Source organism: Prosopis cineraria, unplaced genomic scaffold, assembly GCF_029017545.1.
Source record: "Prosopis cineraria cultivar Desert tree isolate PC_DT_omini unplaced genomic scaffold, ASM2901754v1 PC7, whole genome shotgun sequence".
In the NCBI taxonomy this organism is placed as follows: Eukaryota; Viridiplantae; Streptophyta; class Magnoliopsida; order Fabales; family Fabaceae; genus Prosopis; species Prosopis cineraria.
Window position 1 is genome coordinate 28,512,871 of NW_026555338.1, and position 15,030 is coordinate 28,527,900.

Sequence of the window (15,030 nt, forward strand, 5' to 3'; positions counted from 1 at the left end):
ATTAATCATAAGAACTATGTTATAATAAATTAAAGCTCAGATTGTCCCTAAATTTTGATAAAATTAATCATAAGAACTATGTTATAATAAGTTAAAGTTCAGATTTTTAATTTGGTAAACAATATAGAAAATAAATGATTAATTTTTTTAAAATATTAATAAAAACGCACTTCGATTCATGAAAAGACAAAAAAAAAAAAAAGCCTTAGAATTTGCCAAAGTTACTAGGCGAAATGTTGATATGAAGTTGAATATGTAATTGGGACTATGGAGGCAGCAAGTACAGCTTATGTGACCTTTAATTTGCTCATGGCTTATGTGAAGGTGAGAAATCAAATATCTCTAACTAGTTTTTGAATTCAGATTTCCGGAAATAATAAATTAATTACATATGTGGCATAATTTGAAAGAGATAAGTGAAATAAAAATGAGTATACCAAGAATAAAAAATAGCAATGGTATAAGAAAAATTATTTAAAAATCACAAGATCATATGATTTATTCATTAAATTACGTGGTGTTCAAAAATCACTCAATTGCTAATAATTAATAATAAAAAAAGAGTTATTATTAAGTATTGATTATAAGAATATGATTGATATTTTCCATCTCAAATGTCGTGGAATGAAAAATGATTGTCTTTTCTTATTAACCTAACAGGGCCTAAACAAACATTTTAGTATCCCTTATGTACTAAGTTTTTTAAATATTAAGTTCATTTATGTGTCGAGGAGATTTCCATTTAAGAAAGCAAGTCCTGTGAAAGCTTTGAACATGTCACTTTTTAATTGAGTTTTGAAGTTTATGACAACAAAAAAAAAACTACTGTTGGAGAGAGAGATATTTTTAGCATGGTATAATTATTCTCAATGAGTTAGTGGGGCAATCAATTTTATTTTAAATACCAACCTTATAGCATATGTGATAGTTTGAATCGTACACGTAAAACTTACTGAGTTGAGATCAGAACTTATAGTCTTTTAGTTATTTGTAATTCTGACCATCACAAGTGGGCCAAATTTTTTTTTTTTCCTATCACAAGTTTGAGTCTGACTAACTGAGCGGAGAGAATTATTTTGTTATATATTAACTGTTTAGTTAATTAGTTAATTTTGGCAATTTTAGTGGGAGTTATAAGTGGTTATAGAAGATTTCTAACAACTAAACGTTCATGTCTTCTCTTGAGGCTTGAGCGCTCTAGCATAACTCCATGGCTCTCTCATCTGACTAGAGTTCTGTCTCTCTCTCAATTATTTTCTGTTATATACACAACTATTCATTTGATTTAAATTTCATAATCTCTTATTGTTTCAAAATCTTGTCAGGCATCATGTCAAGAGTTAAATATTCAAATGCCACATACGTTCTCCGATCTGACCTTTATAGATATTGATGATGATGTCTGTTCCAGTATTTTTCAGGGGATCCAGAACGACTTTCACACCATGGGACCATATACGGGAAATCAGAAGTATAGAATATAAGTCTGTTAAGAAAATCATGGGAAATTCATAGTAAAAAAAAAATTCATACTAAGATAATACTCTTATTAGTCATAAAATTAAAATAAATAAATAAAATATCAATTAAAAAAATTATTTAATTTAAAATTTAGCATCATTAAGCTGAATATGTAGAGAATGAAGGGAACTGAGCAAACCCTCCATTGAGAAGCACTTGAGTTTATGACACCTAAATAGATTAAATTCTCACATAGAAAACTATCTCTATTGATAAAAATCTCCCTTTGAGATTTTACATTTAGAAACAAGGCATGCAAACCCTTCAATTAGCTTTTACATTTAAGATCAGAGGAATAGCATATTCATCTATTTAAGATTATGTAATGGTGACAAACAATATACCCTCTTGGAGGATGCCTGGGTGAGAAATGTAGTGATTTTTTTCCCCCTGTTGAAGCATGCCCTTGCTTTTATTGGATATTTAATTTGCTTAATTCTATGCATGCAGCAACCATCATAGTAGCGTCTTTTCTATGGGCAATTCCATACTTAGGAATTTCCAGTCTTCAAAAAATTATTTGGTGAAGAAACCTAAGTAGTTAGCTTTGATATATGATCGCATTCTATCTTTAATTGAATTTGGTCCCTAATTTTCTTCTAGTGATGAAATTCCTGAAAAATAATTGTTACTTTTTCTCGATTCTCAAGTATTAATGAAGATTTAAAAAATACAGGAAAATAATGAGGCCTATGGCAGAATCACCTGGCAGACCGAACAAGTATTGCAATGTTTTGACTCTTGAGCTTGATCCAAGCTATTGTTGATAATTAAAAGCTATAGGGTGTCTTGTATAGCAAAGCTTCTATAAGCATACGTCAGATGTCTAGGATCTGCTTGATTTTTTAACTTTCATAGTCCCAAAAGTATTTTTTCATTTTTGAAACATGGAAAATCATTGGAATATGTTTTAATATGGAAAATGAACTTTTTGATTGTACTTTCTATAAGTGGGTAAATGCAGATTTTGACAATATAACTTTTGGAAGTGTTTGGAGCTTACATTTAAGTTTGGATATTAAATAATGGGGTTAAATTTATACCTAATTCTTTATTTTACTATATTACCCTTTTCCTCTTATGTTTCTCTCCTGTCCCTTTTTTTATTCATCTCCATTCAACCTTTTTTTATCCTTATAATGTCTATAGATAATACTTTTTTAAAAAAAGCAAAAATTCTATTAATAAATATTCACATAGTTTTTTTTTTTTTGATTTCATGTTGATTTGGTTATATTATATTGGATTAAAAAATTAATCACTGCAATAAAATATTAAAAACTCTTAAATTTGCCCTTGATATGTAGAAAACTTTACTCCTGAACTTAATATTCAGCGTGTCAAATTTTTATTTAACAAATCAAATTTCATGTTATTTATCACAATTTTAAAAACTTTTAAATTTATTACATTTATGTAACAAAAATTATAACTCATCATAAATCAATGTCCTTTTTAGTAATTATATATTTAAAAAAATATTTTATTATCATAATTCAAACAACTTTCAATTTATTAAACTGATTTTTAAAAAAATATATTTAAATACACATTTCATTATAACAATTAACTTTCATTTATCAAATGAACTTTTAACAAATGGAGTTTTGGTAAACTAAAAACTAAACACCCATTTAATCTTTTAACTTTACATAATAGTTTATTTTTTATTAATTTTATAAAGTGTTTTTCAGTTTTTTAACTCTAATATTGTTAATTTCATCATAAAAAAATTACAATAAATTTTTTAAATATCAACAAAATATTTTTAAATATTGACATATTAAGTTTAATTTTTCTTCCAAAAAATAACAATGACTGTCACAAAAAATAAGCATTTGAAACAAATTATGTTAAAATTAGAGGATTAAAAAAATACTTTATAAAATTAAAGAATTAAATTGAAGTCCTTTATAAAGTTAAAAGATAAGAAATACACTTTAGCTTACATATGTATGAGTGTATGTATTTGTGATATATCCGGTAGAAAATCATGCAAAGGAGAACCTTGAAAAGCAAGGAAGCACATTGCATATTCTTCCGCCATGCATGCTGAAGTAAATAGAAAGAACAAGATCTTTTAGCATGGGGCGTGCTATAAAAGTAAGCCTAATAACCCAAAATAGGAACAATCCATGTTTACAACCTCATCTAAAGGCAAACTAAAACAACTAATTGCTGATTCTGCAGACGCAGTGTCTTAACTTCCTCCTCCAGGTAAGCTGTCTGTGCCTCCTTCTCCTCCCCATACTGTCGAACAGCTTCTCTATTACCCGAAGGCCGTTTTCGTTTTGAGTGGGAGTGGGGGGTGGGGGGTGTGGGGAGTGTGGTAACATGTGTGGTATGTGCTGCATCAGGGCCAGGAGGGTTGCAAGTGCGAGTATGGGTGCATGTTCTGGTGTTCCTCAAGAATTCATTGATTTTATGGATGTCGGAGACTGAACATTGCTAGATGACTCTGGATTCGACAAGAAGAAACTATCTGAAAGCTTAATGTCTCCATCATCCATATTTTCTTTCTTTACTTTGAGTGATACTGCTTAATGGTGGTTTGTCAACAGAAGAATATATCTGCAACAACCAATTTTGAAGTTAACAATGGCTACAATACGGCAAATGAAAATGACACGCAAATGAGTTTGACTTTATGTTTGTTCACACCAAACTCAGATATTTTCCCCAAAAGCAGAAACTTAATTATTTCCTTCAGTTGATATTACTCGAGGATATATTAAAAGAAGCACAGACCTTGAACAAAAATTTACAGTCCAATCTAGATATCATGACCTAGGATTCCAGAATCAGCTTACTGAACAATTCATAGATTATCCAGATGGATTCACTCCACCGTAATCCAGAATCATGAAGAAAGGCCAATTTTGATATTGAAATAATAATGTGCGGGGAGAGAATCCAAGCAAAATAGGGACACGAAGACAGACAGATTATAAGCCCCGTAAATTAAAATTAGAATCAGAATCAGAGACAAGAGCCAACAAAGGTACAAATCGATGAACAAGCTGAGGATTTGAAGCAGAACGGCAGACTCGGATAAGAAAAATCTGCTACTTTTAGCTCAAAGGAGAACAAACACACCTCCAGAAATCTGAATCGCTGTGCCTCTGTTCTTCGGTCCTGGATTCTTCTAAACTTGCTAGTCAAAGGAACATGAACATAATGTGTTGATTGAGACTTTCCGACTTAAACTGGCCTTGGGCTTGGGCTAACTGCGAAGCTCTATTAGCATTAAAGAGTAAGGATATTATATTAATTTAATGACTCTCGCGATTGTTAATTAAAGTTTTCCCTTTTATATTAACAAAGGTTGGCACATGAGACTTCAATCCATAATTGGATACTAAGATTCCATACCCAAGAGTAGGAATTACAACAAATTTCTCTTTGTCGAATTCAATTTTAATGTCTTATAGCTGTTTGATCAAAGTATTGAAAAATAGGGTTCTTGTTAGATATAAATGAATTTCATTTTTATATGGTTTTTCATTAATTGCATTGAAGATAAGATTACTTCAATTCAAAGAATGTGAATTCTTGCTTCCCCTATAATCTCATATCTTGATCAACAGATAGGAGATTATTGTGATTCAAAATGTGAAGAGAACACATGAAAATGACGTTCCTTATTAAAGAATTAAAGCAAAACTAATATTTCGAGCAAGTTAGCTTCAATTTAGGCAGGCAGAACTTATTTAAATTAATTTAAAATATCAAAATATATAAAAAAATTTATATAACAAAACTTGATTTTAACATCTTGATCTTTCGGGTTGGCTTGAATATCAGAATTATTAAATATTATTTTATTTTATATTTTCTTTTTTAATCCAATTTCAATTTTATATTAAAAATTAATATTTTTAATTTTTAACTTATTTTAATTTTATTTTATTAATAATAAAAAAATTTGAGTATTTAGCTTAAGCCTATTTAAATTTGAGTTTCATTTGAATTTTTTTAGGCTTATTCAAATGGTTCATTTTTTTTTTCCAATTCTCAAACCCAAACCTAAAATTTTTTCAAGCTTACTTAGTTTGAACAGTTGGTTTTCACGATTCCTAAGGTGAAGATGGAACAGTGTAGCATATGGTGGGAGGTTAGATGACTCATCACTACTTTTTGTTTGTCGAAACGTATGGAGGTTAATGGTTAAGATGCCAACATTGAGGCCAATGGGATTAATTGAAGTTGTTGGACAAGAATGTTTTAATTTTAGTCATTCCAATCCTAAATTTAAAAGTGAAAAGAGACATTACACTACATGAAACTTTAGAATACTAGGTTCTCTGAGAAAATAGTTTAGGAAAAAAAAAAAAGCCCTTTAACCTCTTTTTTTTTTAAAAAAAAATTGAAGCATATTCTTGCTTCTATTGGATATTTAATTGGTTTAATTCTGTGCATGCAGCAACTATCATAGTAGCATCTTTGCTTTGGACAATTTGCTGAAGTTTCCAGTTTTCAAAAAGTTATTTGGTAGAAACCTAAGTAGTTAGCTTTGATATATGATCGCATTCTATCTTTAACTGAATTTGGTCCCTAATTTTCTTCTAGTCATGAAATTCCTGAAATATAATTGTTAATTTTTCTCGATTCTTAAGCATTAATGAAGATTAAACAAAATACAGGAAAATGTTGAGGTCTATGGCAGAATCACCTGGTTGACCGAACAAGAATACCAATATTTGAATTTTGAGCTTGAACCAAACTATTGTTAATCATTAAGATGCAGAAATTTCAGATTTCAAAACTCAATATCACTGTTCCTATTTCAGCATCACTAGCAAAATAACATACACAATATCATGAAAAACCGCCATATCCTAGACCTTCCAAGAGGTTCCATCTCTCTGGACAAATAACCCAATTGGAATTTCCATATTGATAGTCAAGCTTATTGAACTTGCAAGTCTTTATAAGCATATCTGTATGATGTCATATCGTTATCACATATATATACATATAGCCACTAGAAAATCCTGCAAAGGAGAACCTTGAAAAGCAAGGAAGCACATTGCATATTCTTCTATCATGCATGCTAAATAGAAAGAACAAGATCTTTTAGCATGGGGCGTGCTATAACAGTAAGCCCAGTAACCCAAAATAGGCACAATCCATGTTTACAACTTGATCTAAAGGCAAACTAAAACAACTGTATTTACTTTTTTTTTTTTTTATTCCAACAAGAAGGGAAGTTGATGCCACAAGAATGAAACCTTTTGATTCCTCTTTGTAACCATAGAAAAAGAAGTGTTTGGAAACAATAAAATGACAATACAAGAATGAGAAAATATCAGAGATAGTCAAGATTCAATAAGAACACAGATTTTGACAGCTTTGAACGTACTTTGTCAATTGGAGAAAAAGCTTCATAGAAGTTGCTGTGGTGGATGGATTTCATGTTGTTGGAGAGCTTGAATTCTATCATCAACCTCCTAGCCTTCATAATTTCATACCATTGGTGGCTTTTGATATTGGCTTCTACCCTATTGGGATTTCATCACTAGGCAGTCCAGTTTTGCTGCTCAGCTTCCTTGCCTTGACAATAAATCTGTCATCCTTCAGAGAGAAGATCAGGACTCTATTCATGTTCTTCCCCTTTCTCTGGTTTTGAGCGTTTACCAAGAAATATGGACTTATTGCAAAAAGATTACTTGTTTTATATAACATGACAGATAAGAAATGTCATATTTTGCTATTTTGCATTTGTCCCCTGCACTTATGTACACAAGAATAAAACAGTAAATGATCAGTTAACATCTCCAAAAACAGGATTAAATATTAAAAAACTGTGAAAATACAATTGTTGTTTCCTATACTTTTAGCTTGTTTTAGTATTAGTCTCTATAATATTTTTTCATTGTTCCGAATCATTAAAGTTTCATTCTTTTGCAACATTAGTTCTTAACGTCACTAATGGAATTAACTATGCTGACACGTACATAACCCCATTAAATACAGTGCTAACTTGATAAAGCTATGATAAGTTGGATATTATGTAACAATAAAGACTAACAATGAAATTTAAGGGACTACAAACAATGAAAAAAATTAGAGAGACTAATACCAAAACACATAAAAAGTATAGAACCAATGGTTGTATTTTCCCTAAAACATTTTAACCAAAATAGGGGGAAACTAGATTGCAATTTGGCTTTGTTCAACAAAAATGTATGTCATATGTCTTCAGCCCACATCCTTTTGAATTCAAAATTATTATGAACCAATATATATATGTGTGTGTGCGCGCAAATCGACATTCAGGTAAAAAAAATAAAAATAAAAGGGCAGTCACCTTTAAGCTGAGAATTCCCCTGTAGTTAAATACATGTGGGTAATCTATTGCAGTGCACCGGCATGCTTTTCCACCGTTTTGCTAGCCACAAAAAGGAAGTTTCCCAAATTATCAAATGACAGAGAAAATTGAAGAATCAAGAACCAAAAAATACAGAGTGCACAAAAGTTTTAGGATTTGAAATTCTTGTGCTAGAAAAGGTACCTGATACTTCGCTAAGCAATTAGAGCTGGTAATGATCTCATTGATGATTTGTGACTCCAATCACTATCAATTAGTAAGCAGGGAATGTGATTTCTTCCCCTATGCAACCATATCTTTTCGATCAATGAACCAACTATTATAGCCTCAAATGTGCAGACTGTGTTCACCATCTAAGAATAAATATCAGAAGAATTTGTCTGTCCATTGCACCATTTATGAGAGTTTGTCAACGGAAAGAAAGGTGACTAATGTTGTTCAGGCTCGGTAAATGTTTCACTTCAAAGTTGACAACTGTCAAAGATTTCAACTAAAGATTAGTAAATACATATTCTATAGTATCCTTTGCATGCTAAATTTGGTAAATATATAAATTCAAATGTGTTTAAAACATGACAAATTATATGGATCTCATGCCGAATTAATACATGCATGAAAGGATATTACAGAAATTAGAAAACAAGGTAACAAAAATCAGCTCCCGAACACAAATTAAACCATACTCTTTCTCAAGTTAGAATAATATTCATAAGATAGAAATTACATTCGTGTTAAGTATCTTTAATATAAAATATAAATTTTATAGTAAACAATACTATAAATAATATAACAAATTATTTAAATTTCACACGGTTGCATAAATGGATGAATATTATTTATAATAATTCAAATTTTATTCACAGAAATAGTTATATATATATATATATAAAATAAAATGTAAAGTAAAAAAGTGTTGTGAGTGGGAATTTTTAAAATTAAAGTGACAGCGGGGCAATGATTTCCCCTTATCTCCCCTTCAACAAGACACTTCTCTATGTTATGATTTCCATTTTCCAAGGCTAGATGCTTCGCTTTTATTCCCTTATTTATTTTTTCCTGTAAAATTGGTTGCATTAGTAGGTGAGCGGCGGAGAGAGGGGAAAGCAGAAAATGTAAATTCGTACCTGATGAGGCTACCCAATTTGATGTTGAAGACCCTTGTGATTCAGCAATTCAAGTGAGTACATCATCATCAAAAGTAATGAGGGGGATGTGAGCAATGTTTGACCACTCTCTGCCTTTTTTCTTTTGGCACCGCTTTTTAAGCTTTGGACAGCTCATAACATGTAGAGTATGAATGGAAGTGGGCAAACCCTCCTTTGGGTAGCATTTGAGTTTAGGACACACTATCAGATGTAATTGCTGCAAAGCTGACAAGTGGCGAAGACCATTATAATCCAGTGTTTTAAGATTGAAACACCCTTCAATAACAAGAAGAGTAAGAGTAGGTGGCAATAAGTCTGGTTCGGGAAGACACTCGGCTTCTTCATCTTGAATTCTCAAAAATTGTAGGCAAGTATGATTGTGCAAGCCCCACTCTCTTCGAGACACCACCAGTTTCTGGCTTCCCTTGATAAAAAGAACCTTCACATTCCTTGGCAAACCCCCTCAGAAAATGACTCCACTTGTGGGCAGTCCAATATCTCTAGAGCCCTCAATGCTGGAAAGAGGATGTGCATTCGCTTTGGAAGTGATTTTAAACTCTGTAGTCCTTCTACATAAAATTCATTCAATTTGGGGGCAGAAATTCCTCCTTTCGGAAATGATTCAAATTTGTGGCACTCGATCAGTTTCAAAGACAGAAGGGAAGTTCCACGATGATCTTGCCCCTCACCAACAGATAATGTGTCAAGATTATCACATTGCTTTAATTCTAATATCTTAAGCTCGGGGAATAAATCAAGAGGGAAGGTCCTTAGGGAGTCACAGTTGCATATCGATATTCTTTGAAGGAAATTATGACCATGCGGCAATGGAAATCCCAGAGAAGAGCAATCTGCAATTACCAAGTTTTCAAGGCAAGTATGGGCAACCATATTCTCAAACATTTCAGCCGAAAAGCATTTTGTGAAGGGTTCCCCGATGCGGAGAACTTTTAGAGTTGATGGAAGGCATTCCAATTGCACCTTTCCACAGTTTAATAGCATCAATTCATGAACAGATGGAGCCCGCAAAAGTGAAGCCACCAGCTGCTTGCAATTAGAGATGATTAGCGATGTTAAAGAAGGAAGTTGTGCCGGAATTTGCAGCTCTCTCAACTTGGGACATCCTTTTAAATAAAACTCTTGCAGACATGGGAAAGAACCATGTACATCTTCACAATTCCATTTCTCCCATCCCTTCATTTCCTCAAATCTAAGGATCTCAAGGGATACAAATGGAGTCGTACAAAAATCATTCCCATAAAATTCAGGACCAACGGCCACAACACTATCAAGGCCCACAATTGAGAGTGACTTGAGAGTTGACAACAGACCCAATGATGGCAAGGATGAACTATATTTACAATCCATCAACTCTAACGACACTATAAATGATAATGTATTATCTGTTAACCAATTTGGAAAACTGGGACCTTCAAAGTTGCTAATTGACAACTTTTTTAAGTTTTGGGGAGGTTGCAGGTTCTCGAGCACGTCACTTCCTTTGTGAGATTCTCCATTCTTCATGCTCCACCCAAATGCTAACTCCTCAAGGTGTCTTTTATTTTTCAAATTGGCAACTAAACAGTCCTTGGAATCTGTTACATTTTGTAAATCTAAAATAGACAATGCTCCTCCAAGATCAAGATCTCCTAACTGCTTGATGCCAGTCTCTTCACAATCGCCCACAACAAATGATGATAAAACTTGAAGATTTCTCAATTCCCCCATTCTCTTCGGCATATTTTTCACCTTAGTTTCACAGAAATCAAGGTGTCGCAAATTTATGAGTTTGTGCAACTTATTCGGCAATTCTTCCAAATCCTTACAAAACCCCAACTTCAGCGTTTGCAAGTTATAAAGTGAGCATATTGAATTGGGTAGTCTTTTTATACCGGTTTTTGAAAGATTCAAATAACGTAGATGCTTAAGCTTGCCGATAGACTTGGGCAATTTAATGATATTGCTGTATCCTGACAAATTTAAGACACGCAAGCACCTAAATATGAGCAACAAATCTTGTATCATATTGTTGGACACAAACAAAAAAGGATCAGACGACAAATCATGCATGAAAGTGCGCAATTTCTCTGCATTGCTTATAATTTCAAATTTTCTAGCAGAATCACCGAAATTCTCTTGAATATATGAAAAGTGGCGGGTAACTTTCAAGGGGTTTTGTGCTTTAGCTTCTTGCAACCTAAAACAAAAGTCCCCAGAAGCATTCTTTGCCAGATCATGAATAAGATCATGCATGACGTAACACGTTTTATCTCCACTTGAGTGTTGAAAAAATGATCTTGACAAAAGATCATGAAACAATTGATCTCCAACAACCTTTAAGTCTTTTCTTTGTTGTGCACTAAAAAAATTCTCAGCCATCCACAACTCAATGAGATGCTCTTTGCTAAATTCATAATCTTTGGGAAATATGGAACAATAAGCAAAGCATCTCTTGAAAAGAAAAGGAAGGTGATGATAGCTCAATCTTAAAGCCGAGGTAATAATGTCTTTACCCTCCTCCCATATTTCACTTCTCAAAATGTCATTCCATTCCTCAATAGATGATTTTGTGTGCAGTAAGCTCCCAACTGTCTTTAACGCTAAAGGCAACCCCTTGCATTTTTTAATAATTTCTCTGCCAATCGCTTCAATATCAACATTTGAAAAATGAGCATCTCCATTGGACAGAGCATATTCTTTGAACAACAACCAACTATCTTCTTCTTTTAAATATATCAATGAATGTGTTTTAGTTGAGCGCACAGTTGAAGAAACAATGTCACTGCGGGTGGTTATTAAAATTTTGCTTCCAGAAGCCCCAAATTTGAAAGGAGTTTGTAAGGCCTCCCATTCAATAAATTTTTCATTCCAAAGGTCGTCCAAAACAAGAAAGAATTTCTTTCCTGTTAACATCTCCTTCAATTTATTTTGTAGTACATTTAGATCTTTACTATCGTCATTAGACAAAGTAATGGCCTCAATAATGGCTCTAGTCACCCTTGTAACATCAAAGTCATCTGAAACGCATACCCATGCTTTGAGCTTAAATCCATCTTGCACCCTCACATCATTGTAAACATACTGCGCAAGAGTGGTCTTACCTAACCCTCCCATACCCACTATGGAAAGGATGGATAACTGATTGCTATTGTCATTTTCTGATAGCAACCACTCATGAATGATCGCTTCTTTATCTTCATTTCTACCATAAATTCTCGTTTCATCCACCAAAGAAGTTGTCGGAACCTTTCTCACTGGTCCAACACTTGCACCTCCGGCTTCTTTCAATCTTAGTATATCCTTTTTACTTTCAAGATATTCTAGGGTGTGAAGGACTTGTTTGATCCTTGATTCGATTTGCTTGTCAAATAAACTAGCAGAACCAGATAAGAAGTTTCGTACCTCGCGTGTCACAGGACCAGATTGTGATTTACCTTCCACCGCACGCTTTTTTTTTCGTAGTCGATCTCATCAAGGACATCCTCAGCATCATAAACAGCATCTTTGACCATATCAAGCCAAGCTTTCACATTTGTATTGGTGATCTCCTTTTGCTCTGCATCGTCAATCACAGCATTGAGGGATAACATACAGATCTTCAACTTGTCCAGCAACGTCTGGTCCAGTCTCCTGCCTCGGAAGAAGTCAAGCACTTCGCGGGAAGCCAGCCTTTCAAAAGCCACCTGGAGGAAAGAAGAGATAACAGCACCGCCAACTGCTTCAAGAGCCATGGATGATTTTGCAGAGAAGAAACTTGAGGGAGGAAGTGATACAGCAGACGAAGAAAAGGAAGGCAAGGCGGCCAATGCGTGGTAAAGGGGGCTTCATAGATATGTTACGTGACTGACCAAATGCGATGAATGCCAGCTAGCAAATTCACAACAAGACAGAGACTTTTATCTGATTCTGCTCCACTTCCAAAATGGCGTCTCTCGCCTCCTCCCACTTGCTGCCCCGATGATCTTACCATTTTTTTTAGTGACAATAAAAGCTGATTTTCATCACTTGAAAGTGAGAAAAGAATTGAATATTCTAGCAAAGAAAAACGAAACTGAAAATGACAAAAGAATGAAGGAAACTCCATTCCAACATTATGACTATTATGATCTTGTTAAAACTAGCATCTCCTCTTCCTCCATGCATTGATTTTTATTCTTGTTAAAACTTGCATTTTCTTCTCTGTGCGACGCTCCAAAAAATTCTGATGCCAAAGCTGTTTTCATACACCCAAACATGCTTTGAAACAAATGTAATGCTATTTGTCAAGGTAATCACTAATACTAAATTGCCCTGCCAAATATTTAGCCAAGGCAATATATTACGTGCAATTTGTCGATGTAAAAAATTAGTAAAATGTAACATTCGATATTTATGCCCCCTCCCCCTCATTGCTTCTTATAAATTCATAATGTCTCTTGTACAAAACATTCATTGCAGTTGATTTAGCTAGGTTCTTACTATCAAACAAAATTATCTTCAAATTTTTATTTAAAATAAAAAATAGTTTGTACATTTATTTATTTATTTATTTATAGGGTATGCAGCTTTTTATCTTTCCAGGTATAAGAAAAATTATTTAAAAAACTGTCCTAATTTTCACCAGATAATATAATTTATTCACTAAATTATACGTGTTTAAAAATTCACTTAATTGCTAATAAGTAATAATAAGAATAGTTCTCATTAAGAATTTTAGCGAAAAAAGGAGCACAGGTTGGAAATCGAAACCAATCCAACATCACGATTGTTATTCTTATTTAAGATTATATCTATTTTATATTCAATCTTTCATTTGCTTAGATTATGCAGATTTTTTTTTCCAAGTATATTTGAATTTGTTCCCAAAATAAAAATTAAATTACACAAATTATTGAAATTTTGTTTAAATTATAAAAATAAATTCAAGAATGGATCATGTTTTTTATTCTTTATTTTAAATATATGTTTAGTACTTTTTCAAAATAAACAGTTGTGTAATTTTAAAGATATGTTAAATTCAAGATTAAAAAAAATAGTTAGTGTATATAATATACTCTGTCAAGAAAACTAGAAACTTAATATAGCGAGGTGAGGACTCTCTTCTCTAGGTTTGGATGCTGAGGCACCAAGTGATGGCATTGGCTAAATGTTATCTTGATCTGCTTTGCTTTGTTTGTAATGAAAGTCTTGCACTGTTTTGAATTTTAATGAAAGTAACCATTGGCATATATATATATATATATATAGTGAGAATTTTTCATATGTAAATAGAGTATGGTCACGTTTGGTTTTTGAAAAAGAAGATAACAGAAAAGAATGAAATGATGAGGAATGGAACGGAAGGGAATGATCATGACTGTAAATTTGTTTGGTAAAATATTTAAGTATGTGGAAATAAAGTTTATTTATATTATTTTTTATAAGATTAAAAATATTGTAAATAAAAAATAACAAATAAAATGAAAAATAAAAAGGTGGTGTGATTTACAGGGATATTTTTGTAAAAATATATTGAATTTAAAGTGGGTAACATAGTTCCTTCCATTTTTCAAAGACTTTTCTATTTTTAAAAATATAATAATCTATATTCTTAAAAATATCATTCCATATCTCTTACAAGCAACCAAACATAGGTGAGAGGAATGGAGACATGATTATCATTTTATCGGTCAAGATACCTGTGACCAAATGGGATGTGTATTTTTTTGATTCTGACCCCGAAATGAAAATTGGGAAAGAACCAAAATCTCAAAAGCAAAAAATTACTTTCTCGGTTACAAAATAAAAGATATTTTTTCTGAAATAGGATATTAAAAATTATAAGATATTTTAGTTCTTTCAATATATAATTAATAAGATTTTTTTAAAAAAATATCTTTAATTAGAGATGTAAAAAATAATATTTTTTAATTAAAACACCTTATTTATAAATAAATATAAAAAAGAGTATATAATTTTAGCAATAATTAATGAATTTATTGGGAATATGATTTAGTTAAATGTGTTATATTGAGGAGGAGTACTCATAAAAAATAAAAAATAAAAAGATGTTTT

At 32.2% G+C, this 15,030-nt stretch overlaps 1 protein-coding gene and 1 long non-coding RNA gene across 6 annotated transcripts; both read right to left on the reverse strand.

The window, feature by feature from the left end:
- Positions 1-3,536: 3,536 nt before the first annotated feature.
- On the reverse strand, positions 3,537-4,753 carry LOC129316350 (uncharacterized). Its single transcript, XR_008594779.1, has 2 exons — positions 4,618-4,753; positions 3,537-4,092 (listed from the first exon to the last, which is right to left on the reverse strand). It is a non-coding gene; the product is annotated as an uncharacterized LOC129316350 (long non-coding RNA).
- A 1,677-nt stretch (positions 4,754-6,430) lies between these two features.
- On the reverse strand, positions 6,431-12,724 carry LOC129316349 (putative disease resistance protein At3g14460). 5 transcript variants are annotated; one of them, XM_054960717.1, is made up of 4 exons: positions 8,977-12,724; positions 8,036-8,326; positions 7,832-7,912; positions 6,431-7,249 (listed from the first exon to the last, which is right to left on the reverse strand). In XM_054960717.1, the coding sequence occupies exon 1, from the start codon at positions 12,109-12,111 to the stop codon at positions 9,439-9,441; it is 2,673 nt and encodes an 890-aa protein (XP_054816692.1). In that variant the 5' UTR covers positions 12,112-12,724; the 3' UTR covers positions 6,431-7,249; positions 7,832-7,912; positions 8,036-8,326; positions 8,977-9,438. The 5 variants fall into 5 exon arrangements, with proteins under 5 accessions (XP_054816692.1, XP_054816693.1, XP_054816696.1 ...); XM_054960718.1 differs by having other exon boundaries at positions 6,431-7,254; XM_054960721.1 differs by lacking the exon at positions 7,832-7,912 and having other exon boundaries at positions 6,431-7,095.
- Between the last annotated feature and the right edge of the window lie 2,306 nt (positions 12,725-15,030).

What these genes read in the sequence shown, in the direction of transcription:
- LOC129316349 (XM_054960721.1), bottom strand. Translation starts at nt 12,111, where the DNA reads ATGGGAGGGTTAGGTAAGACCACTCTTGCGCAGTATGTTTACAATGAT.